The sequence below is a fragment of the Rhamphochromis longiceps genome, linkage group LG20, assembly GCF_057381845.1.
Source record: "Rhamphochromis longiceps isolate RC_006_pf linkage group LG20, R_longiceps_female_GT1.1, whole genome shotgun sequence".
Classification (NCBI taxonomy): domain Eukaryota; kingdom Metazoa; phylum Chordata; class Actinopteri; order Cichliformes; family Cichlidae; genus Rhamphochromis; species Rhamphochromis longiceps.
Window position 1 is genome coordinate 31,129,320 of NC_140576.1, and position 23,657 is coordinate 31,152,976.

At 37.1% G+C, this 23,657-nt stretch overlaps 2 protein-coding genes across 2 annotated transcripts; one reads left to right on the forward strand and one right to left on the reverse strand.

The window, feature by feature from the left end:
• Positions 1–1,393: 1,393 nt before the first annotated feature.
• On the reverse strand, positions 1,394–9,239 carry nemp1 (nuclear envelope integral membrane protein 1). Its single transcript, XM_085394061.1, has 9 exons — positions 9,083–9,239; positions 8,033–8,154; positions 7,616–7,832; positions 7,453–7,525; positions 7,269–7,362; positions 7,052–7,166; positions 5,142–5,367; positions 4,675–4,851; positions 1,394–2,977 (listed from the first exon to the last, which is right to left on the reverse strand). The coding sequence occupies exons 1-9, from the start codon at positions 9,189–9,191 to the stop codon at positions 2,818–2,820; spliced, it is 1,293 nt and encodes a 430-aa protein (XP_085250187.1). The 5' UTR covers positions 9,192–9,239; the 3' UTR covers positions 1,394–2,817.
• A 4,727-nt stretch (positions 9,240–13,966) lies between these two features.
• cd63 (CD63 molecule) lies at positions 13,967–23,655 on the forward strand. The gene is made up of 8 exons (XM_085392913.1): positions 13,967–14,124; positions 14,817–14,905; positions 21,263–21,451; positions 21,598–21,672; positions 21,768–21,866; positions 22,057–22,200; positions 22,972–23,055; positions 23,233–23,655. Exons 2-8 carry the CDS (start codon positions 14,840–14,842, stop codon positions 23,296–23,298), a joined length of 723 nt encoding a protein of 240 aa, XP_085249039.1. The 5' UTR covers positions 13,967–14,124; positions 14,817–14,839; the 3' UTR covers positions 23,299–23,655.
• Positions 23,656–23,657: the final 2 nt, after the last annotated feature.

The following is a 23,657-nucleotide window of genomic DNA, read 5'->3' on the forward strand; positions in this document are numbered from 1 at the left end:
GGGGCCATCACAGAGATTGCAATATACTTGTATATCCAAGGGATTCTCCCCCTTCCACATGCACCGTGGTCGCGTTTGCATTGCAGCGAGGTTTCCCTGTTTGTGACGTTCTTTGGGGAAGTTAAAAAAGAAAAAAGAGCGACGTGTGAATGTGATTACACTGCCAAACAGTGCCTGGGAAACACATGCAAATAACGCCAGCTGTTTCAAACAAGTTGTGTAATCGAGTGTAATCATTTGCAAAAGTGGTATTTGGGTTGTTCCCTGTCTCCAAATGTTGTGAGGGCAGACGTATAATGTAAAGAAGCCAGAGATGGAATGCACAGGGCAGTTGGGTTTAAATGTCAAAATGTCCCCAATACATCAGAAATGGCTCACTGAAACTAGAGAGTGGGAGAGAAAGAATGAATACAATGTTTTAGCTCTAACGTATACTTAAAGCTGCCTGATTGAAGATAACACTGTGTGGCTTTAACAGCAAGTTAGGTCCACTGCAGTTTTTCCCTGTTCTGTTTCCACTTTCAGTTTATTGTGAACTTAGTAAAACCTTGAAGATACGTACCGTATATTTAAACGCTTGACTCAACATTGCATATGTAATGCGAGTGTTTGCCAGTCATGACTGGATTACATAGAAGGTTGTGTGGCACGATATGTCGGAAGTAATGCGAAGATATGAGAAATGTCGCACATTCTTACTTTACAGCTGAGTGGTGGTTTCTTTGAAGTTAAGGTCATATTTTAACAGATTTAAAGATGCCCCTTTAAATGCGAACACCAGCGAAAATCATTTGAAAGATGCGTGTTTCAAACTGAAAATACTGTTTTGCTTGTTTTGTTTCTAGATAAGTGAGGAACAACAGAAGATATCGTGTCTAAAGTACATTTGAATCTGCATACTGGACAAATGAATCACTCGACAGAAACAACAAAAACAGTTTCTGCAAATGCTGTTTGATTCAAATCACTCCATTGTTGTCTGCAAAGTGGGTTTGCTGCTATGACAGGAGTTACCAAAAGAAGCATCAATGATTTACAGATAGAATCTACTTATCCAATTCAGGGTGACTGAGGGGCTGGAGCCCATTCCAGCTATCCACAGAGCAAAATATGCTACAACCTGGGCAGGTCACCAGCCTGCTGCGGGGCTAACAGCAGGCAGGTTAACTAGTGTTAACCCAACACCACTACATGTCTTTGGACTGTGGGAGGAAGCTGGAGTGCGGGGACAACATGCAAACTCTACACAGAAAAGCCCTGCCAGGTGCAATCCACCACCTGATTTTATTTTCAAAAAAAATGATCCGATCTTTAGTAAATCAGTTGTTAAACCTGTTGAAATGTGACCTAGTTGTCAAAAAGAAGCAGGACAGAATTGGGCTCCGACATCAAATTGGGGGAAAAGAAGTATTTTATTAAAACAAGCAGGTCCTCTTAAAAGATTCCCATGCTAATTTCATTCACCGAAGTCATGGCATTTTGACCAGACCACCAAACAAACCTGGCACCAACACAGCACCACAAAACTGCTGTGACCAAATTCAAACCGAAATGTGGGTTGCTTCCTAAAAGGCATCAAGGTAGAACTGGCTCTGTACCAGGACGGGGATAGAGCTGGTAGAAAGGCCACCTACTAAACAAAAGTGAATAGAAGTAAACCAAGAAAGACAGTAGCACAACCTAAATAATCAAGAATTATAATCCACACTCACACCATACAACCGAATGCTTACATTATGCCTGCTTTTTTTTTTTTTTTTTTTTAAAAAGGCCGCTTTATTCCCCTGCGAGTGACCCCAAATCCTTGTAACATCTAGTCACTGCTAGATGACTAAAATTCAAATTTTACATTCACAGGTATCTGGCATTAGGGAATACACAATTTTCCCTTCTAGAGGCCTGTTTGACCGGGGGCTTTACCTACATATGGTAATATGTCATTAATGATGACACGTCATGTGTTGGTGTGATGGAAGGATTGTTCAAGCGCAACACAACAAAATGTTTTATATGATAAATAAGTATTGTTATTGCATTACTCATTTTCATCCAGCCCGAACTTGGCCCCTCGAAATCTTCCTCCCACTGATGCCAGATGCTGCTAATAAGAGTTCATTGCATCCTTGAACTTGTCTCTCTGATACTACAGAGTCTTTACTTTTAAAATAAAGGTGCTTGACATGACAATTGTGTCAACCGGCACTAAACAAGAAAAATAACTTCTTTTCTTTGCATCAAAGGCATATGATAAAACCATGCTGACATTTACAAAACTAATATTAATATATATATATCTTTATTCAAATTACTTGGGGACACTTCTACTGATGGTTTTTGTTTAAAATGAATGAAATAAGTCAAATTTAAAAAATGACATCTCTTTCTCTTCCCAAGCAGGAAACTAGAGTAATAACTGGTAATAGTGATCTACAAGCATAGTCTCATTACATTCCACAGCAGAAAATCCAATTAGAGCCAAAGGCTGTAAACAAAATATGTTTAGAAAACTGAAAACTTATCTGGGCCACAACTGGGCACAAAGAAACCTGCAAGTCTCAGCTTTCACTGTCTTTAAACCTCTCAACAGAAATCTTAATTCCCTGAAATAAAGAAGTATTACACATTCTTTGACAGTACTTTGTTTACTTTGCCTGTGGTGATACAAAATGGCTCTTTATCCTGGAATTCAGGGATGCCGCTAATCCCGTCTCCAAAGAAGCCATTTAAAAGTCAGTCTGGACGGCCCTGGAGAGCTGGTCTCCCATCACCTTTCTGAAAGGCAGTAATAAGTGTTTTTGTTTCCAACACTGCGCCGTCTCACTCTGGTTTCATCACAGGTACAATATCGTCGTCATCTTCGTCGTCTGTATCAAAGAGTTCATCCTCAAAGAAAGATCCTCCAAAACCGTATTCCTGAGCATGGACGGACACCTCGTTAGGCATCAAGTGTGGGGAGCCTTCGACAAAATCAGCAAACCTGTGGGTAAGCATGACGACATCGTGGACCAAAACTGAACCAAAGCATGCTGCAATACTTAGTCTTTGTTATACATGTCTCTCTCTCTCTCTCTCTCTCTCACACACACACACACACACACACACACACACACACACACACGCACACGCACACGCTAGTTATCCCTTATTAATGTCAACCTCCTGTTTCTGACCTGTTGCCAATTAACCTAATTAGTTGCCAAATCCTAAAGTACCACTTACTTTTCCAGCCTTTTTTTGCCCCATCTCAACTTTCTTGAGACATGCATTTTATTTCACGAAATACTGAAATGTCCCAGACATTAAAATGTTTAAATACTTGATTTTTTCATGCTCTGTAAATACAATAATGGTTTATAATGACTGCATTCAGATCTTTATTCATTTATTTATTTACATTTTACACAGGACAGGCTACCAATGTACCTTGTATTTAAACCCTTGACTCAAAATTGCAAATGTAGTGTGAGTGTTTGCCAGTCATGACTGGATTACATAGAAGGTTTTGTGGCACGATATATCGGAAGTAATGTTAAGATATGAGAAATGTCGCACATTCTTACTGAAGTTTAGGTCATTTAATAGATTTAGTGACGCCCCTTTAGACAGGAAAACCAATGAAGATCATTTGACAGATAGGTGTTTCAAAGTGAAAATGCTGTTTTGCTTGCTTTTCTTCTAGATAAGTGAGGAAAAACAAAAGATATCATTCATAAAGTGCATTTGAATATGCATACTGGGAAAATGAATCACTCAGCAGAAACCATGAACTAAAGCAGTTTCTGCAAATGCTGTTTGATTCAAATCATTACTTTGGTGTCTGTAAAGTGGGTTTTTCAAATGTTCTTCCCCCAGGTTTGTTGTCTAAAACATTATTGCACAAGCAGTGCAGAAAAGGCTTACTGATAAATAAGCTAGATAGAAAGTTCTTATATGATTTTAGCAATATTTGTAATGTTTCTGGCATAAAGTAGTAATTTTGATGGTTGTCATTTATCCAGACAAGAAGCCTAATATTTGTGACACTAGCTGATTTATTGCAGTCTTTGTATTGCAGATATTTTTTTCCAGATTTTAGAAATGATCTTAAAAAAAACATGGTTACAGCAATTTACTGTGTGTAATTAAGGGGTGTTTGTATTATAAACCGTGTCTAAAGCAGTCAGCTATTGGTGATCAATATTGTTTCCCATTAGTTTTGTATAGATGATTTCAGAAAGTTGCAAGGCAATAATAAAAATGAAAACTTAAAATAAATTATTTTATAAGAAACATAACTGAATCAGAAAACAATTAGTAGATATAACACTCCTCTCTTTATTTTAGGATTAGGGGGAAGTTAAGCCAAAATTGGCATTGAATCATATCTGTTATTAACCTCTGTCTCTCTTCCACAGCATGTCTTTTATCCTGTCTTCCTTCTCTCACCCCAACCGGTCGCAGCAGATGGCCGCCCCTCCCTGAGCCTGGTTCTGCCGGAGGTTTCTTCCTGTTAAAAGGGAGTTTTTCCTTCCCACTGTCGCCAAAGTGCTTGCTCATAGGGGGTCATATGATTGTTGGGTTTTTCTCTGTATCTATGAAGCGCCTTGAGGCGACTTTTGTTGTGATTTGGCGCTATATAAATAAAATTGAATTGAATTGAATTAGCAAATGACAAATGTACGAGCATAAACCCACCTTTTTGGAGACTGAATTCTAGAGACTGTCTTCCACGGGCTGAACTCTGGGCTGTTACAATATTTCCGCAGCTCCTCCAGAGCCCGCCGAGTCTCTTCCTCAGCTTCCTTCTGATACTCCTCCTCAGTCAGCAGGCGTCGTGGCTGTGGCTTCCAGTAGATGTACTGCTTGATTTTTCTGCAAAAAGAGTATTTTCATGGCTTAAATAAATCCATATTATATGAACTTAATATGACTATTGTTCTTTATTCTACAACAAGCACAGTATCACTACTTTTAAGTTCAGCAGTTCACATAAAATAATTTACCGTGTTAAGAACATGCAATAGAAAAGTGTTTTTCTTCATTTATTCTGTGAAACTAAGTGTGTGTTTACCACAGAAGTCAGATTATACTGCCTGTGGAACAATTATCCACAGTACACTGTGCTCTTACGCCACCTTGTGTCAGCATTTTAAAATGCATACCTCCATGCAGCAACCAGCAGATAGACTGGGTACCCCAGGTTTTTGGTAAACAAAGCAGCTACAATAAGAGCGAAGGCAACTTGCTGAATCTGAATTCCTAAATAAACCAGGAGCAGACCAAAGAGCTGCAGGGTCCACGACAGGATGTTAATGCTCTTCTCATCAACCAGAGGGCCATAACGGTAACACACAGCAAAGCTGATGAATCCCACAATTGCTACATAACCTGCCAAAAAAAAAAAACCAAGCACACAAACAAAGAGAGAGAGAGTGAGATGTTTTTACACTGCATTAAAAATAGTTAAATCACTGCAAAGTTATGTACCAAATGCCCATATGCTTTACTTTTAGAACAAAGTTTTACAATTACAGCCATTTTTATACAATTTCCCATTTTCAAATGCTATGAAGTAATTGGATTATTGAGAAAGCAAACAGTTTCATGGCCAGGTCAAACCCATTTCCTCTGGTTCAATCTGGTTAACAACAAGGAGCAAACCGCAGGTTACCGTCCAGAAAAAGAAAGCCAGATGTCAGTGTGTCACAAAACATTTAAAAGTACTTGCAGAGGCTGCCAATGGAACTGGGTCACTAGTGTTTATTGATGCTGTGATTGTTGATAGATGTAGCAAGATGATTTCTGAATGTAAAGGGTTTTCCTTTTTGCTCAGAAACTGGTAAGACAGATCTTCACAGTTAAAATGATAGTGCCCCACAGAAAAAGTTTTTCAACACAAAGAAATTAGATATTCATCAGTCACCTGATTTCAAATTAAAAGACCATGCTTTTAGTTACTGAAGAAAAAACCTGACAAACAAGCAGCAACTGGAGACTGCTGCAGTAAAGATCGAACAGAACATCTTAAGGGAAGAAACACAGCATTTGGTGCCCCCATGGGTTCATGGAACATCCAAGTATTATACAAAATTGTTATATATTTTTTATTTTTGTTAGTTTGTCCAATTCTTTCTAAGCCTCTGAAAATGGAGAAATGCAAATAAAAATTGCTGTAATTTCTAAACAGTTAAAACAATAGTTTTCTTAAACTCCATGAATTAAAGTTTAAAGTCCCTACTTCAATCACATAGTGATCATTTGCTTTAAAATCAAACCGTCACTGATTTTGCAGCTGCAAAATGACAAAATACTGGTAGCCGCCAGTGCAACCCCTCAGCCTCATAGTAGATACAAATATTTCCCAATCCTACATCATCTTGTGCTCAAATTATTAACATTCACAAGATTTTCAGAAAACTTGACCTCTGACCTTGCCCTTGAGGTTGAAGTCACTGAGATTCAAACTTATCTGAGATTTTTGGTAGATACAGCTATCATATCCATGTTTACATTCGTATGTTGCCTTGTTCTCACATTCACCTACCCCACCCGCCCAGTGGGGTGATAACAATGACAAGTGCATCACTACCAAAAGAACATATGGACCCAAGTGAAAACTCCTCCATGACCGACGAGCTGCTTTGTTGCTTAGGTTATATTTTTAACAGTCTAAAACCCTAAATAATTCAAAAATAATGCTTGATTTTTATAAGGTTAAGCGGACATGTAGAAAGTTATGGCTGATTAATTATCTATCACTTTAAGTTTTGATTAGCGGAATAATCAGAAGCTGTAAAAATATATGTATGTGTGTATATACGTGGCAAATCTCTGTTAACGAGATTTGCCGTGGTGACTCTGTTAATGAGTCACCGCGGATCGCCCCTTTTAACATGTTGGCGCCGTCCAGCAATCGTTAACAGAGATTTGCCGCGTTAATGCAGTTATGGCGTTAACGTCATTTTAACTAGATTAACACTGACAACACAATTTTTTTTTTTTTAAATATTAGGATATTTGCTTTGGTCCTCAGTTATCAGCTAGTCACAACCTGTCCATGAAGAGTCTGTACCTAATGCCACATGCCAGTGCTCTCGAAGAATAATGCTGAGGTTCCTGAACACAAGCTGGATTGCGTACACAGAGAATGACCAGCCTCCAACTATCAACACATAAAAGGGGCTTTTCTGTGTGAAGGAACAAACACAAATGGTATAAATATCAAACATATTAGAGATATTCAATATTTTTAAAAAACTTGGATTTTGGATAAAAATTAAAAACTTTACCTTTGGTAAAAAGCGTGCCAGAATGAAAAAGAGGATTATGAGAGAGGCAATCATGCCAGTGCTCATACCGGCAGAATAGAAGAAAGCCTGACTCCTTCATACAGGTGGTGAAAAAAATATATCAATTACTATGATAAACCCAACAAACCTGAAAAAGAAACTTTAGTCCATGAGAAAAAATTACCTGCTGAGTGAGTCTGCAAAGAAAAACAGCAATGCTCCAGCGAGGAATAACAAGAATAGATATATATCAAACTCTGCAAGGGAATGAAGAACAGTAAAACACCCATATTTTAACTGCCAATAACCAGCAAATTTGTTTTATTCCATACCCCCATCCCACTTACTGCGAATGGGTTTGACAGTGTATTGCGCATTGCCAATAGGATCAACCTTGAAGCACGTCTTCTTGCTGAACAGGCTGACGTTAATAACAGTCTCATTGTGCTTCTCTCGCAGCAGGCTCTGGAACCAGCCCCAAAAACTGAAGCGATCAAGCTCCTGCAGCTCCTCCTCACCTTCCACAGTGTCCACCTTAAACACCTTTGAACTCCACACTTTGACCTGTCAGATATTGGTAATATTATATCACTCACAAATTTAATCCAGAGGCTCTTTTTAGCTGACTGTCAAGCTGTAAATAAAATTTGAAGTATGTTAGAGTAGATTACATTAGACCACTAAAATACCCAAACTGAGGGATGATTTTAAAGAAAGAAAGGATTTCAGTATTTTACCAGTTGTGGGCTGGCAGATTCACCTACTTGAATTCTTGTCCATGTCTGCCTCCAGGTTGGCAATACGGTGTTTCTGTAACAGAACCGGTTGGATCCTGACATGATATACTCGTCACCATCCCGCAGATTAGTTATTTCATGTTCTTCACCTGGGATGCATGCCAATAAATAGTAAGACTGCAACTGCCATTGTACCTTATAAGCAATATTGTTTGTGCAAGAATAACCTTTGACCAGAACACATTTGAACTCTCATTGTTTACAGCATTTACAGTATAATACAAACATTATAAAAAAATTGTAGTGACTGTAAATCCCAAGAAAAGACAAAAACCTGCAACTATATCAGTTCACACTTAATGTCTCTAATATTTCACAGTGCTATGGCCCACCGGGTGTCAGGGTACCCAACATAGTTGCCCTTTAATTTTCAAAAAAGTACTCAATTACCCATGTGTGGTTGAGACTTTTTATTTTATCATTATTATTAATGATTTTGTTTGCTGGTAGGGATGTTCTATATGTTTTCACACTGTTGCATTATCCGCTAGTTATGTTACCAAATATAGCAAATGGTAGTGTAATAATGGAAACAATGCTCATTATTTAAACGACACACGGCAAAAAATACTCAGTTTTTCTCAGGAAATATTTCAGTTTTGGGACAGAGTTAATAATAATTTGCATTTACTTTAAATTATAGGCTAAGCATTCAAGTTGTTTCCGTTAAGGAAAATATACAAGTGTTAACTGCAACCTCTTTTCGGGCAAGTTCATGCAGGTTTCTAGGGTTTCGGTTCGACAAATTTAAACCTAACAAATCTGAAAGAGCTGCATAAATAATGTTTAGTCTAATTTATTATTTATACGAACACACAACCGGAGCCAGGGAATAATCAAGATGTAGGAATCTTAGAAAATAGCCACCAATGTTCACCATACAATAACCTTTCTGCGGTCTCACTGACTCAAAGACTGAACACAAGCTAACAATAATTAGCCTGAGCAAAACCAGTTCGAAATATGCCCCCGTGTAACTCGCGGTGTATGTTTCTGCTTCACAAGACCGCTTCTTACCCGTATCCTGTTGTGAGATTTGAGGTAAACACATAAGGAGCACCGCAAGAACCATGAATCTAGCGTTTGCTGAAATAAAACCGTTTATGATTTTCATGCATCCCGCCATGATAATTCCACTGTACCCCGCCTCTAACGCCTTGTCCCGCCCCTTCCGTCTCCGGAGAACTCGGTTGAGTCGCAGGCCGATCAGCCAATCACCGCGTTACACTGGATCGTTCGTCATCGTTTTTAGAGTACGTCTCTTTATTTTCCCGAAATCCACTCCTATTTGCCCTGTATGTCTACTGTACAAACTGAACTGGAATGACTAACAGTTCACTTTACAATTTCAAGTAAGGTTATAAAAAAATCTTCCTTAAATCCACAAGAAAAATTGTTTTGATAGTTAGAAGATGTTTTATTTTTTAGATAAATCATTTAAGTATTATGTTCCAACCCCCCCCCCCCCCCCCCCCCCCCCCCCCCACAATACTTAAATTACTTCACTGAAGATATCATTCAAGTTCATATGCATGTGAAATCAGATGAGCAAATACACAAAAATCTGAACTCCACAATGCCCTGCACAGCTCAGGGTAAAGAAGGCTTTGATTAAAAGATAGAATTGTGTTATTCCTACCCAGTATATTCTTAAGTCTATGGGAGAATTCACATTCATTGTTTCAGTATTAATATAATCCTTGCTGTGGTCAGTTAATGATTTGTAAGAACATGTACTGCTGTTTAGCCTTTTATGTGGTCTTGTCTGTTTTGTATTATTGCACAGGACCGACTGATCTCCAGAAAGAGGAATCTCAAAGTTTATGAAAGAGGTCCAGACAAAGAATTAAACATAAAGCAATCGCCACAATTCAATATCACATTGAATACATTAAATTATCTAATAGATTACATTAGTCTGATCAGGAAGGCTGGCTCTGTGGTCAGCATGAAGCTGGACACTCTGGTGACAGTGGCAGAGAAAAGGACATTAAAAAAATTGCTGGACATTATGGACAATGCTGGGCATCCTCTGCACACGGCCATAGACAACCAGAGGAGTCTGTTCAGTGGCAGGTTGCTTCTCCCAAAGACAAGGACCAACAGACTTAAAAACTCCTTTGTCCCACATGCCATCAGACTGTTTAACCCCTCTCTGGAGGGGAGAGGGAGAGGAAACAGGAGGACAAAGTAGGGGGGAACAACTAAGCTGTAGTGCCTCTTCACTGTGCAATACTTTTTGTTAATATCCAACGGTGCAATAGACTTCAATACTTGAAATGTGCAATTCCCTTCTATTCTTATTCCTATTTATTCTATTTATCCCTTTTGTATATTTTATTTATATATGTCTCTGTATTTATATATGTGTATATAATGTCTCTGTAAAGCACTTTGAATCACCTTGTTGTTGAATTGTGCTATACAAATAAACTTGCCTTGCCTTGCCTTGCCTATATATAGTACTCTGCTCACATTCTGCAACTTCTGTCAGTTCTGTGCTATTGGAAACCGAATTTCCCACCCGAGGGATTAATAAAGTTTTATCTAGACTAATCTAATCTAATCTAGTCTTGATACAGCCTGTTGCGATGATGTTGTTTATTATATTGCTCTCTCTTTTTTTGCTTGTTTTCTCTTTTATCTTTCTCAACAGGTGATCCAGGTGATTGATATATGTTTTTTCTGTCTGTTTGTTTTGTTGGTTTTTGTTTTTTTGCCTTTATCACCGTTCCTCTCCCCGCTGTTTTTCTTTCCCTGCCTCTCTTTCTTTCTCCCTTCTCTTTCCCCCAGTCATGTCTGTCCCGTGTGTAGCAAGTGAAAATAAAATAAAATAAACAATAAAAGCAAAGGTGAATCAAATAGACCAATAGAGCAAGGCCGGGATGGTCCATTTGGTAAAGTAAATCCGTTGGGCATCTTTCTTTGCCTTTAGACAATAATTCTGGTTGGCAAAAGAACCAAACGGGACAGGCAGAAAGAAAAAATAAAAAAATTAAAGCTTCAATATTAAAGTTCTGACCTCTTTGCGATCCTGAATAGAGTACGCTAAAACCACTCCATCTGCTCATTTTATTTGTTAAATTGTTGATAATATGCGTTAAGAAAAAAAATCAGGCCATTTTATTACATTTTATGGTCGTGTAACCAAGGGTGATATTTTTGTTTGTTTGTTTGTTTGTTTGTTTGTTTGTTTGTTTGTTTGTTTGTTTGTTTGTTTGTTTGTTTGTTTGTTTGTTTGTTTGTTTGTTTGTTTGTTTGTTTTGGCTGCTAAAGGGGAAAACTGCTGAGAAAAACTCAGCACTAACAGCACAGTGACAACTTCCACTGAACTTCTGTGAACTTCCACTTAAGTTCAGTAATGTCAAACAAGTGTTGCCCTCTTGTGGACATGTAAGTACTTAATCATTATCAAGAGCTTGAATACAAATGAAGTTGTTCTTATCTTCACACAGTGAAATGTCTGTGTAAGTTTTCAGTCATCCAGATCATAGTAGTCTTGAGGGCTTGAATAAGGTAACTCGACGTCTTTAGGAATTTTACCTCTCAAGAAGCCAACTGCATGAGAGCTGAAAGGTCTTGGGAAACGTAAAAATGTCCAGTTGTCTTCTTTTTTTCAAGCCCTCAAGACCACACACTGACATATTTAAATGTCACAAGCTGCAAAGGACAAGTGTAATTGATCATATTAATTCATGACTCATTTTTGTGCTCACCCAGTTTTAAGATCCTGGTCTCGCCTTGAAGACCAGGAGGTAGACTGTCATGTGAAGGGTGGTGCAACTGTTTGGGTTAAGCCATCATTACTTCTTTAGTATCACCCACGCCTTTCCTGTTATGAGGAGTGAAAATGACCACCACTTCAAAAGCTTGGCATTAAAGCACAAAGGACTTTTAGCATGTAATTTTAGCAACTAATTGGTGAAGTGTTCAAAGGATGTTGAAAGATACCGCCTTACCGACAACAAAAATAATGTGGACATACACTTACGAAATGCATAAATATATTTTTATGATATGTCTCTAGTGTGATTAGCAAAATTGAAAACATGGCAAACACAACACCTAAAAATGTTTTAAATATGCTGAAGCAAGCATTCAGCTCAAAGTAGTGCTACATAAACACAGTGAGTGTAGCTCTAGGCTCCGGTTACAAACTGAACAGCTGCCCTGACCTACTGGCATACGTGTCATTTAATATTGTCAAATGGCGGAACCACATGACGCTGCATTTCACAATGTTATCACTATGTTCCCGCAGCATGCAGAGAGTGTAGCAGCTTTGAAATGTGTTCGTGGAAGGAAGCAAAGTGCTGTTTAATATTTCGCAGTTAGACACTCAGTGAAGGTTAAACTAAAAGCTGCTGCTGTGCATACATCAAATTAGCCAACTGTGACACCATCTGTCACTTGTGTCACTTATTTTATTTTATTTTAAACTAGGTCACACGTATTATTACTACTTTATGGTCTATTCAGGAATGTAGGTTACTCGGGTGGTTTTTGTGTGTGATACATTTATGAACCAACTACACATTTATTACTTTGCAGGTAACAAGGAGAGCACCTAGGATTAGTGATTTAGTTTCCTCTGGAAAACACTGTAAAACATATTTAAAAGTAAGAGAAAAATAATCATATAACTGTTTGCAAATAGAGCACCATAAAAATATAAGTGTTCAGCATTTGAACTGTTTTATGATGACCTGAGGAATACCATAAGTTGAAATGTGTTGGTTAAATAATAAAGTTGTTGTATGAACTAAAGTGTTGCTGGAGGTTTATCTTTATCTGTACTGGATTTGTTCACATCATTCAGACTTTTACCACATGATCATAAATGATAATAATACTTTCTGATGTTATAAAAGCACAGCCTTACTGTAATTTATATGTCACAGGAAGTGACAGTGACTTGAGTGATCACAGCTCATTTGAATTCTTTGTAAATTTTGGTCAGTAAGACACTTAATCACCAGGATAAGAACGTTAGTGTGTAAAATGGGGAAATATATGAGGAGTTCACCTTTCACACATTGTGTTGTAACTTGTGTATTAAACATAACTTGTGTCACACTTTACATTTGCACCCTTTTTTTTAATGGAAGTGAGATAATTTAATAACAAATGGATGGAGATAATCATGGCTTTGGGCACATAGTATACTACTCGTTTGTTGTGAAATACAAACTGGTGCAATTAATGTAGATATTTTAAATCAGTAGCCCTTTATTGATGTATGTGTAAATTTTGAACAATAGCAGCATGTTAAGAGAATGTGAACCAAATTTACAAATAACAAGAAGAGAAAATACATTTTCCCTGACAACCCAAAATTGGTTGTTAATGCCTTACAACGAATTTATATTAATTAGCAGCTTATGACGCTGGTATTTACAACTTGCAAATATTTGTATGAGTGAATGAAGAGAAAGTATTAGCTTTACTCAAAAAATAAGCTATACATAATAAACATGCGCACACAGACAAACAGCTAACATGAAGTGACACTGGGATTATATGATGCTGTGGTCCTAGAGTTACCTCTATTTATACTAATTAAAGTGATCTCTAGGTGACTGATGGAGTTATTTTTATGGATTCAAACTTCCAGACTATGTAAACAAGTCAGGTCAGTTTCTAAATAGATGGATGTATGGGGCTCATTTAAAAATGGGAAAATGAAAGTCAAACTGATTGGTATGTAGAAAGTTCTAGAATTACAGCTTTGCCATATTGGTTTTGCCACACCTCAACCTGACTCCAATTCTCCAATAACACCAACTAGTTAATCAACCGATATATCTTTACATATCCTAACATTAACCGACTACGCTAGAATATTACACAGCAGTAGGAGTTTGCATTTAACGACGGGGCCCTGAAGGCAGCATTGAAGGGTAGAGTTGCGCAGGACAGTAAAAAGGAGGGAGCAGGAGGTAGCAGAGAGCGTGAAAGAAAGAGGAGGGAGTATAAACGGCGGAACGCATCAGAGTCCCCTACAGCTTCAACTTTGTCTTCGCCTTTCGTGGCAAGATTTTAAAAACTTCTTCTGAAAGGTAGGTGTTAAAATAGCACTGAAAAAGTTTTCTTTTTCTCCTAACCGTTTTCCGTCCGGTGTTTTTTTGGGTCGCTTTCTAAACTGTGCATCTAGCGGTTCCGTTGTCTTTTCTTTTAGACAAAAGAAAAATGTCGCCTAATGTAGATAAGGGTGGTTTATCGTAATTCTTTTAACTTAATTTGTAGACTTATTTGTGTGTATTTAAGAATAATTCAGTTTTCAGACTAACAGCTGTCGGTAATTTGATCTTGGCTGTTTGTGTAAAAAGTTTGACTCGTTGACAAAGCTTGTTTTGTTGCTTGCTAGCAGTGATTAACGGTCAGAGAAGTGGGGCTGTGTGTTCCTCAGACTCTTCTCAATTTACTCCAATTATTAAGTGTTATCCAGATCTGCGTGTTTCCTTAATTTTATCGTGTCTATATATAATGACATTAAAGTACAGTCCTAACATTTTTTGAGACTCCTTCGTAACTTTTAATTAGTAAATCTAAATACAAATCAATCAGCGAAATGTGTGACGCGTTGATCTAACTTTAAAAATATAAATCACCAAGCGTTTTCATAGCAATGAGAGTTAGTATCCTACTGAAAACGAGTCAGCTCTTCCACCCTTCAGCTGCTCGTATTACAGCTGATGTAATCAGTTAAGAATTAAACTTGCAATAAACTTGCTTTCTTTTTTTAATGTAGAAAACAGATCTTCGTCATTCATCATGAGCGTAACAGGAGGAATGAAATGTGTCAAGTATCTAGTTTTCTTTTTCAACTTCATCTTCTGGGTAAGTAGCAGCAATCACATTTCTTTTATAGTAAAACTGGGCTATGAAAAAAAGAAACAAAACACAGCAGAGTGGACATGGAAACCACCTAAAACTAACTGCAGGAAGGAAGGCAACACTGTTGTCTAGTATAAGTTTATGTTTTCGGCTTATCTTCTTGATCTTGATCTACACAATATTTTCATTTCAGGACCTTTTTGTCACATTTCTCCTTTTACTAGCACTGTGACTCTGGCTTAAAGGTTGAGCATATAGGGCGGAATCATTTGTAAAATCAGATGATGAACACACACACACACACACACACACACACACACACACACACACACACACACACACACACACACACACACACACACACAGAGAAAGTCACATTACCCATTCTTCAGTTTTGTGTTTAAATCTAATGGGATAATTAGTGAACTTTTTCCAAGATTAGTTCGTTTTACATCACCTTCATGGTGACGATAAGAGAGAGGGTATAAGAGAGGCAGGAATGTGAATCTTATGACCAGATTTCCAAAGTGTTGCAGTACCATGTGACTCCAGATCATTTTTTCCTCCTGCTTAGTCACCCCATAAATTTCGGTAAGCTGGTGTTTGCACAGTTAACTCTAAATTAACAAACTGTTATTTATGATAGGGCAAGAGGAAGTAAAAATGACAAAGCTGTTTTGACGGGACTTCCCTTTAAGTCCCATTATTTAATACTTATACTCGGTAAACAGTTCAGTCTTTACAGCAGCATTTCCTTAAGTCCAGGTGTACCCTGGGATTTTGAGTCAACTGAGCAGTATTGTTTTAAGATGTCACCATAAAACCTAACTTAATCTAAAGAAAATGAAAATGAAATTGTTTTAAGAAAATAATACACAGTTTTTGTGAAGTCAATGGCCTTTAACTCGACAATACAGTCAAAGTTGTCATTGCCTTTATTTCAGATGTTTTTTTCACATTTGAACACTAGCATGCCTTTAAGTTTGACAAGTCTTGGGTAGAGCAGGGCGATGTGACCAAAAATATTTATCACGATATACATTTGAAAATTTGCTATAACAATATAACGGACGATATAATTGACACTAGACAAAGTACTTTACAACTCCACAACTTTATTAGTGCAAAAAAACAAACAAACCATCAATGTATTTTCACTTAAACAAGCAGCTGTTTTTTGTGTGCATTAAAGTTATATAAAAATTTAACAGTGCAAATGCAAATTCCTTGCTGACAGTTTAACCAAAAGGCATTTCCAGTGGAAATTGGCCGACATATCCTCAGCATAACCATGTATAATATCCACAAAACTTAAAAAGAGGTTATACACACACAATACAGTAATATTATGTTGAAGCACAGTACGTATCACTCCGCGAGGCTCCTGCCTACGATAGTCGTAATGCTCCGACAATCCATCAAGCGGTGCAGCTCCGTAGCTTAGCAAAGTCGTACTAAAACATTTGACAGATTTTCAAGCGCAGTGTACGACATAAAATCGTTTCAAGGTCAGTAAACACAACCAGAATTCATACATAAGGCACACGGGATTATAAGCGGCACTGTCGATTTTCAGAAAAATCAAAGGATTGATTTTAAGTGTGCCGTATTTTCCAAAAACAAGGTAATAACGACGGCCCGCTAGCATGCTCTAGCAAAAATAGTGCTTTGTTGTGTATCTGACAGACGAAAGCTAAACCAGTTCCACACCACTGAAGTTGCAGCATTTTTACAAACCAATTCTGGTTCATCCGTTTCATTCAACGATCCGCTTTCGCTCTTCTCATTCTCTGTCACCGCCATGCTTTTTCCGCCATGTTTGCATGAAAACAAAGGCACTGCGCATGCATATTTTACCCATATTCTATTGCGATATTTCATTTTCTTATCGTTGCCCAACATTATACTGGTATTACCGTGAACGGTATGATATGGCCCAGCCCTAGTCTTGGGCACATAAAGTCTACAGTCTAAGGCAGAAATAAAAACTTTTTCTGTTTATTTGTTTTAGGTGGCAATTTTCTCAACTCCTATTAAGAGCTTTTTTGTTGGTCATGAGTGAGCGGAGAATAACAATAAACAGTTATAAACAATAAACTGTTATAGATGCACTTTGGTATTGTTAATTTTTTCCACTTTTTTAGAAGTGCTGTCATTATTTTCATTATTTATTGGGACACCTTATTTCACTCTTCTGGTCAGTATTTATAAACAGTATATAATAATTTAATGTGTGTAGCACACTGATGTAAGTGGAGGCATATATAAACATTATGCTGACGAATTCCGATCAATAATAATTGACTATTACTTTAATTGATTTAATTGATAGTTGTAAATAAATAAATTAGACAGTAGTAAGAAATGCCTCTCGACTCTATGGTGCCTTTCCATATATGAAAATTGTCTACTCAATGACCCACTCAAACATCACAACTCTACAAAGGTGTATTAGGGCCACATTAAGAAAACATATTATTGATCATTTTGAGAATGAGGTGAAAATTTTGAGATTAAAGTCGTAATTGCATTTCGAGAAAAAAGTCAAAATGTGCACACTACATATGTTCTTTCAAGATAAACTGTCACTGCTGCTATAACCTCAACAAAAAGCCTTGTGTAGATGAGTTAATGAAACAAATTGGCACCTTGTGAGCTCCTTCAGGTTTGTGTGGTTTTTCCATGTGACCAGATGCAGCTTTCTGAACCATCCTGAACCATCATACTTATCACCATGCTGTGTTTATGTGCTATATGAGACATCATTTCCTTCCTTGTTACTAGAAACGATTCTGAAGTGCGATTTTTAATGCAGTTGTCAGGAAACAACAACTGTAAATAATCTCCACATTTTGACCTTTTTCTCAAAAAAGGTCAAAATGTGTATTGACACTGGTTACTGACAATTTACTACTTAATAATAACTAAAATTGAGCCCTGCACGCTAAAGAAGAAAGTATAACAGAAAAATGAAGAAACATGTCAGTGTTCACTCACTGATAACTCCCCATATAGGAAATACTCAGTGGATTTCGCAGTGTTGAGCAGTGGTTTGACATTAGGGGTGGGGGAAAAAATCGATACTGTGTAGTATCGTGATATTTTGTTTGCTAATAATGTATCGATACAGGGACAGCAGAAATCAATATTTTGTTACAAACAATTTTTTCGTGGACTGCAACATGCTCTGACTTCAGAGTATGTTGATCAGCTCCTTTTTCTGAGCAAGAATCCTGACATTCCTTCACTGTCCAAATGTGTTTAACTTTTTTTTTGGCAGCAATAAACATGACAGTTTATTTATTTTAATTTAAGACATGTTTTATTTTAATGAAGTTTAAAACTTTTTTATTTAATGTAAAATTATAGTTTGTTTTAATTTACTTTCAAATTCTTCAGTTGCTGAATGGGCTGCATAGTTTTCATAAATTGCATAGTTCAGAATAGCTATAATTGTACCAGATGGTTGCATTCAGTTAAGTTGGACTAGACTGTAATACAAACCGTTCAGTTTATAAAACTGACTGAAATGAGAGAAAGACTGAGTGTGAGACTTTGATATTAGATAAAATGAATATTGATAAAGTTTACCTTTATGTACAGAATTTGCATATCGCAAAATATTTTTAAAAATTGCAATAATATCGTATTGTGCGTTAAGTATTGTGATAATGTCATATCGTGAGTTGTATGGTGATTCCCACCTCTATTTGACATGTTGTGAAATTTCCTCAGCTGGTTGCACCATTATGTATTTTGACATCGCTTTGCCTTGTGGGAGTGTTAGTAAAAAAGGATGTTCGTAGCCATAGACTGACTGTTTTTCTAGCCCTTTGCCACTTTTTCTCTTTTTTTTTTGTAGATTGAAGTTTCATTCGCTCAGGCATAAAAGACATATAGGTTTTTGGATTTCAAATAAAACAACTTTTAAAATAATGCATACAGTTTCTTAAAATAAAGAAACAGCCACTCCCTTATCTGTTTGCGGAACGATCATGCTGACTGTGGTGACCACAGTGAGTCGTGAAAAATTAATGCTGTGAAACTGTGTGTATTTGATTGGCTAGTTTCTGCGTCTGGTTCATACATTTGTCTTCTCCCTTTCAGTTCGAGTAAGATTTTAAAATTACTACCTGAATTCTTTTTACTATGGTTGCTGAGTTGTGATACTTCCTTGTAAAAGGACTTTGGTTACACCTGTAGACACTGTAAATAAGAAAACTGGAGCCTCATGGTGAGTGACCTGTGAGTTTCAGCCCTATTGTGTTGCTAGTTTGCGCAAGTTTTTCTTGATTTTCATATCAGAGTGGCAACACAACTAGTGCCTCTGGCTGAATAACAGACATTCGAATAGTTTCTGGAGAGAGCTATTGAAAATCTATTCAGTACAATCTTCTATATCTTTTCAATGATAACCAATTCTGATGAGTGTTGTGAACTCTTTTGATTGATTGATTGATTGATTGAATCTTTATTTTGAACATGTTGAAAAAGTACAACAAAATAGAATTAAAAGAGACAAATGAACAAAGCAAAACAAAAGGAAAACGAGCAACCACAACTCCAAATAATGTTCATGTTCAAAAAGTCTTAACAGCACAGTTGTTTTGTACGTTAATCTCACAGTCTGATCTGCCTGTTGATTAGCTCTTCAGTTGTGAGAAACATGAAGTATACTCTCTTCTGAATTTCTGTGACTTTCTGGGCTCTGCTTGGCTTCTCTGTTCACTCCTTTATATTTTGTCCTACACCAACCATTAGCTGTTTGTTTGACTCAGGCTCAAATATTTACATTGGTGGAGCCAACACAGAAGGATCTACAGTAGCAGCCAGGTCTTAATATGGATAGCATAGCAAACATGTGACTGACACTGAGGCTGGAGAGGTATCAGGTTGTCATACTGGTATGAAAACATTTATTTTCCCTTAAATGTTTCAAATATTAAACCCCTACAATAGTGAGCATACTGTTGGGAGCTGAAGTTGTTCTTCAGGGACTCCCAGTGGTATCTCCAGCCACAATATATTTGTTTTTGCCCTCGCCCATGTGTATCAAGAACAATAAAAACAGGTTAATGAATAATTTAATCTTACTCACACCTTATACAAAAGCTTTAAAATATCTAACATAGGTCTACATTTTACAGTTTAGCAATTTTTATACTGTTAGTCATTCGAAACATGATGTTTGATATGGCAAATAAATAACACCTGTTCTTTTATTTATCTATCTATATATATATATATATATATATATATATATATATATATATATATATATATATATATATATATATATATATATATATATAATAATTTTTTTTTTTTCTTGAAAAAGTGCACAACTGAACAATTGTTTATCAGAAAAGTAGCAGGACTGAGTTAAAAGGGAATAAAAGTAAAAAGAATACAGTTTGCTCAAGGACACAGCTGATTGCGGTCAGACATTAGTGTTTGTAAAAGATCGAATGAATTGCTCTTATCACCCAAACCAGACAGTGACACTGTGACAGTGTCATTGTATCATCTGATCGTTTTACATCCGCATTCAGGGACTGAAAAATGTTGCAACTTCCTCTTTTGTTTTAGACCTTTCTCATGTTGTTTGCTTACATGAAATGAAAAAGTACAATAATATAAAAATCAAATTGATTTAATGATACCATAATCAGATTTTTTTTTTTTCAATCTTTAAAATTTGTAGTAGCTATATTAAGATAAAAAACTTGTCTTGGGAAATTTGTCCCCCCTTGAGGTGGCTGTAGGAGGCAGAGCAGGTCCCCTACTGATCGGAAGGTTAGTGATTTGATCCCAGGCTCCTCCAGTCTGAATGTCAAGTATCCTTGGGCAAGATATTAACCCCAAGTTGCTCTCCGATGCATCCATCTGAATATGAATGTGTATGAATGAAGCTAGGAAGCACTAAGTATAGAAAGAAAGTGCTTGTTTGAATGGGGGTGATTGGGTGACTGTGGCATGTTGTATAGAGCGCTTTGAGTACTCCAGGAGACTAGAAAAGCTCTATATAAGAATCAGTCCATTTACCATTACCCCTTGGCATTGCTGCCAACTGTCAGAGAAGGTTAACATACACCTATTAAAGTAGTGGTATTCACCCTCCATAACTGGCACACAGGTGTGACACTTTCTAGATTGATCCCTATCAAAGTCAAGTACCTGGGTGTATAAAAACACAAGTGTATTTGGTACAGTTTTATTGTTTAGCTGCTAATAAGAATCAAATTATTGTTGCTTTTCTTTGCTATCATACTTTTGTCAAATAGCCAAATAAAATATTACATTACAAATTATAAACCTTTCCCCATGAATTCACTCTAGCCTAACTTCTTATTCTTGCAGCTATGTGGCCTAGCACTGATTGTGGTAGGAATCATGGTTCAGGTGTCGCTTAACAAAACCCTCAAGATCACTGATCCCACTGCCTCGGCAGCTCCCATTATCCTGATCGGAGTTGGTGTGGTGATTTTCTTCATCAGCTTCTTTGGTTGCTGTGGAGCCTTCAAAGAAAACCACTGCATGGTCACCACGGTAATTCACACAGCACCATATGCAGTAACTTTGTTTTTGTTAACTTTTTTGCACGAGATTTCATTGTAAAAATTGCTGTTTATTTGTGTGACAACCACTCAGGTAGATCATTCAATTCCTCATTCGTTCCTTTTCTCCTCCCTCAGTTTGCTGTCCTTCTCTCACTGATTGTTATCGTTGAGATTGCAGCAGCAATTGTTGGATACGTCTTCAGAAACAAGGTAAGTGTTGAATACATCTGTTTTATGTGAGTCCCTGCAGAAGGTGTGGTTTTAATTTGAGCTGCAATGTTGTGTGTGTTGTGCCTCCCGTGTAGCTCTCAACTATCGTCCACGATAGCGTCACTGAAATGATCTCCAAGTACGAAAAGGGTACACCAGAATTCAAAGAGACCGTGGACAATCTTCAGCATAACGTAAGTTCACTGTAAATGTTCCTGTTCACTGTTTGGTTAGTATGGTACCACCCTGTCAAAACATTTTGCATCCTGTTGGTAAGTTTCGTGTGACAGGATATTGTTGCTGTTTGCACAATGTGTTCCATATCATTTTACTCTACATCTCAAGTTCATAGCTGTTGTTCATAGACTTGTTTGCATTTTCCAGCTGAAATGCTGCGGTGTGAACGGTTCTTCTGACTGGAAAAACTTCACTAGCAAAGGAAACTCTGTGCCTGACTCATGCTGCAAGAATGTCACTAAAGGCTGTGGAATAGGAACCATGACTGACTCTGACAAAGTGTATCAGCAGGTAAACAGGGGTCAATTTCTTTCTAAGTTTAATTAACCTGAAATTCACTTTCTTAATTCTTAAGTCCTGTTTATTTAGTAAAACATCTAAGTTATCAGCATGTTGCTTAAATAGGTAAAAAAAATATATATATCTGGCAAGCTAAAGAGACATACAGTAAATAATTGTTACCAAACTGCAACTGGATGGCATGTAAATATTAGAAACAGGACTCCAGCTGCGTAACAGTCTTGCTTTGTGCCAAGCACAGAAAAGGATTAAAGGACTTGGAACTGCAAACTCATCTGCTAACGACTGATTGATATGTTGTTAGGCAATGAGTGCGCACTAGTTAATCATCCTTTGTGAATCCAGTAGTGAGCATAATTTACAAAATGGACTTTGTGCTATTAAATGAGTGTCTGAGGTCATAAACTCTTAAGGAAAGTGTTTGAGGCTACAAAGCAAAGAAGCCTAGTGCTGTTTTCTCACAGACTATACAACTGGCAAACAGAGTACCTCCAAAGTTAAATCTTTGAAACAAATTTTCCACCAGGAGATTAGTGACTAAAACAAACAAACAAAAAAAGATTTACTGCTTTACGTGCACGAGAAAATGGTTGAGCTAGCTGCTCTCATTGTCACACTATGTGATTTGTAGAACCTCAAATGTGGAAGGAGGAAAGAAAAACGAAACGGCAAAAAGCCCACAAGCATACAGAGTGTACTCTGAGTTAACCTTTCTCAGACACAGTGGAGATCAATTCTAACTTTTCTGTTTGTTCTCTTTAGGGTTGTAGTGCTGCTATGGAGACATTTCTAAAGAATAACATCTTATGGGTGATAGTAGCAGCGGTTGTCATTGCTATCCTGCAGGTATGTAACACCATTAAACAAAATTTGCTCTTAAACTCAAGAGTCTATCAGCTCATTTTAGTTTCCTTTGTTACTATGGTAATGTGTTGTTGCTCATCTTGCTTCTGGACTCTACAGACTTTTAGTTTTTAAAAAGTTGTAAACAAAAATGATGACCGTTTTCTCTCTTCCTTCCAGTTACTCGGTATTGTGTTTGCCTGCTGTTTGATCAAAGGCATTCGGGACGGCTACGAAGTTATGTGATCGACACCAGAAGAGGAGTTGACTGTTCGGGCTACTCACAAAGTTCTTCACTTGGATATTTTAAAATGTTCATCATACTTTCCACATATAACGCAGAATATAATTTTCTTCATACAGATAATATTTTCATAGTTAATGGCTCTGCTTTGATGCTGTACATGGAATGGAAATGGAGATTAATGTACAGTGTCATATTAGCATAAGTGAATGTTCTCTCTTAACTTTGCTTGCTTTGTTGTAAACGTGAGTTTATTTTGGTGTTCCTGGATCTGTTCTAAGCTTTGAACTGCTTTGGTGTTTATACGTCGTACTGGGTTCCAGTTTTTAATTTTTTCATTAAAGACCTTTTTAATTTCATC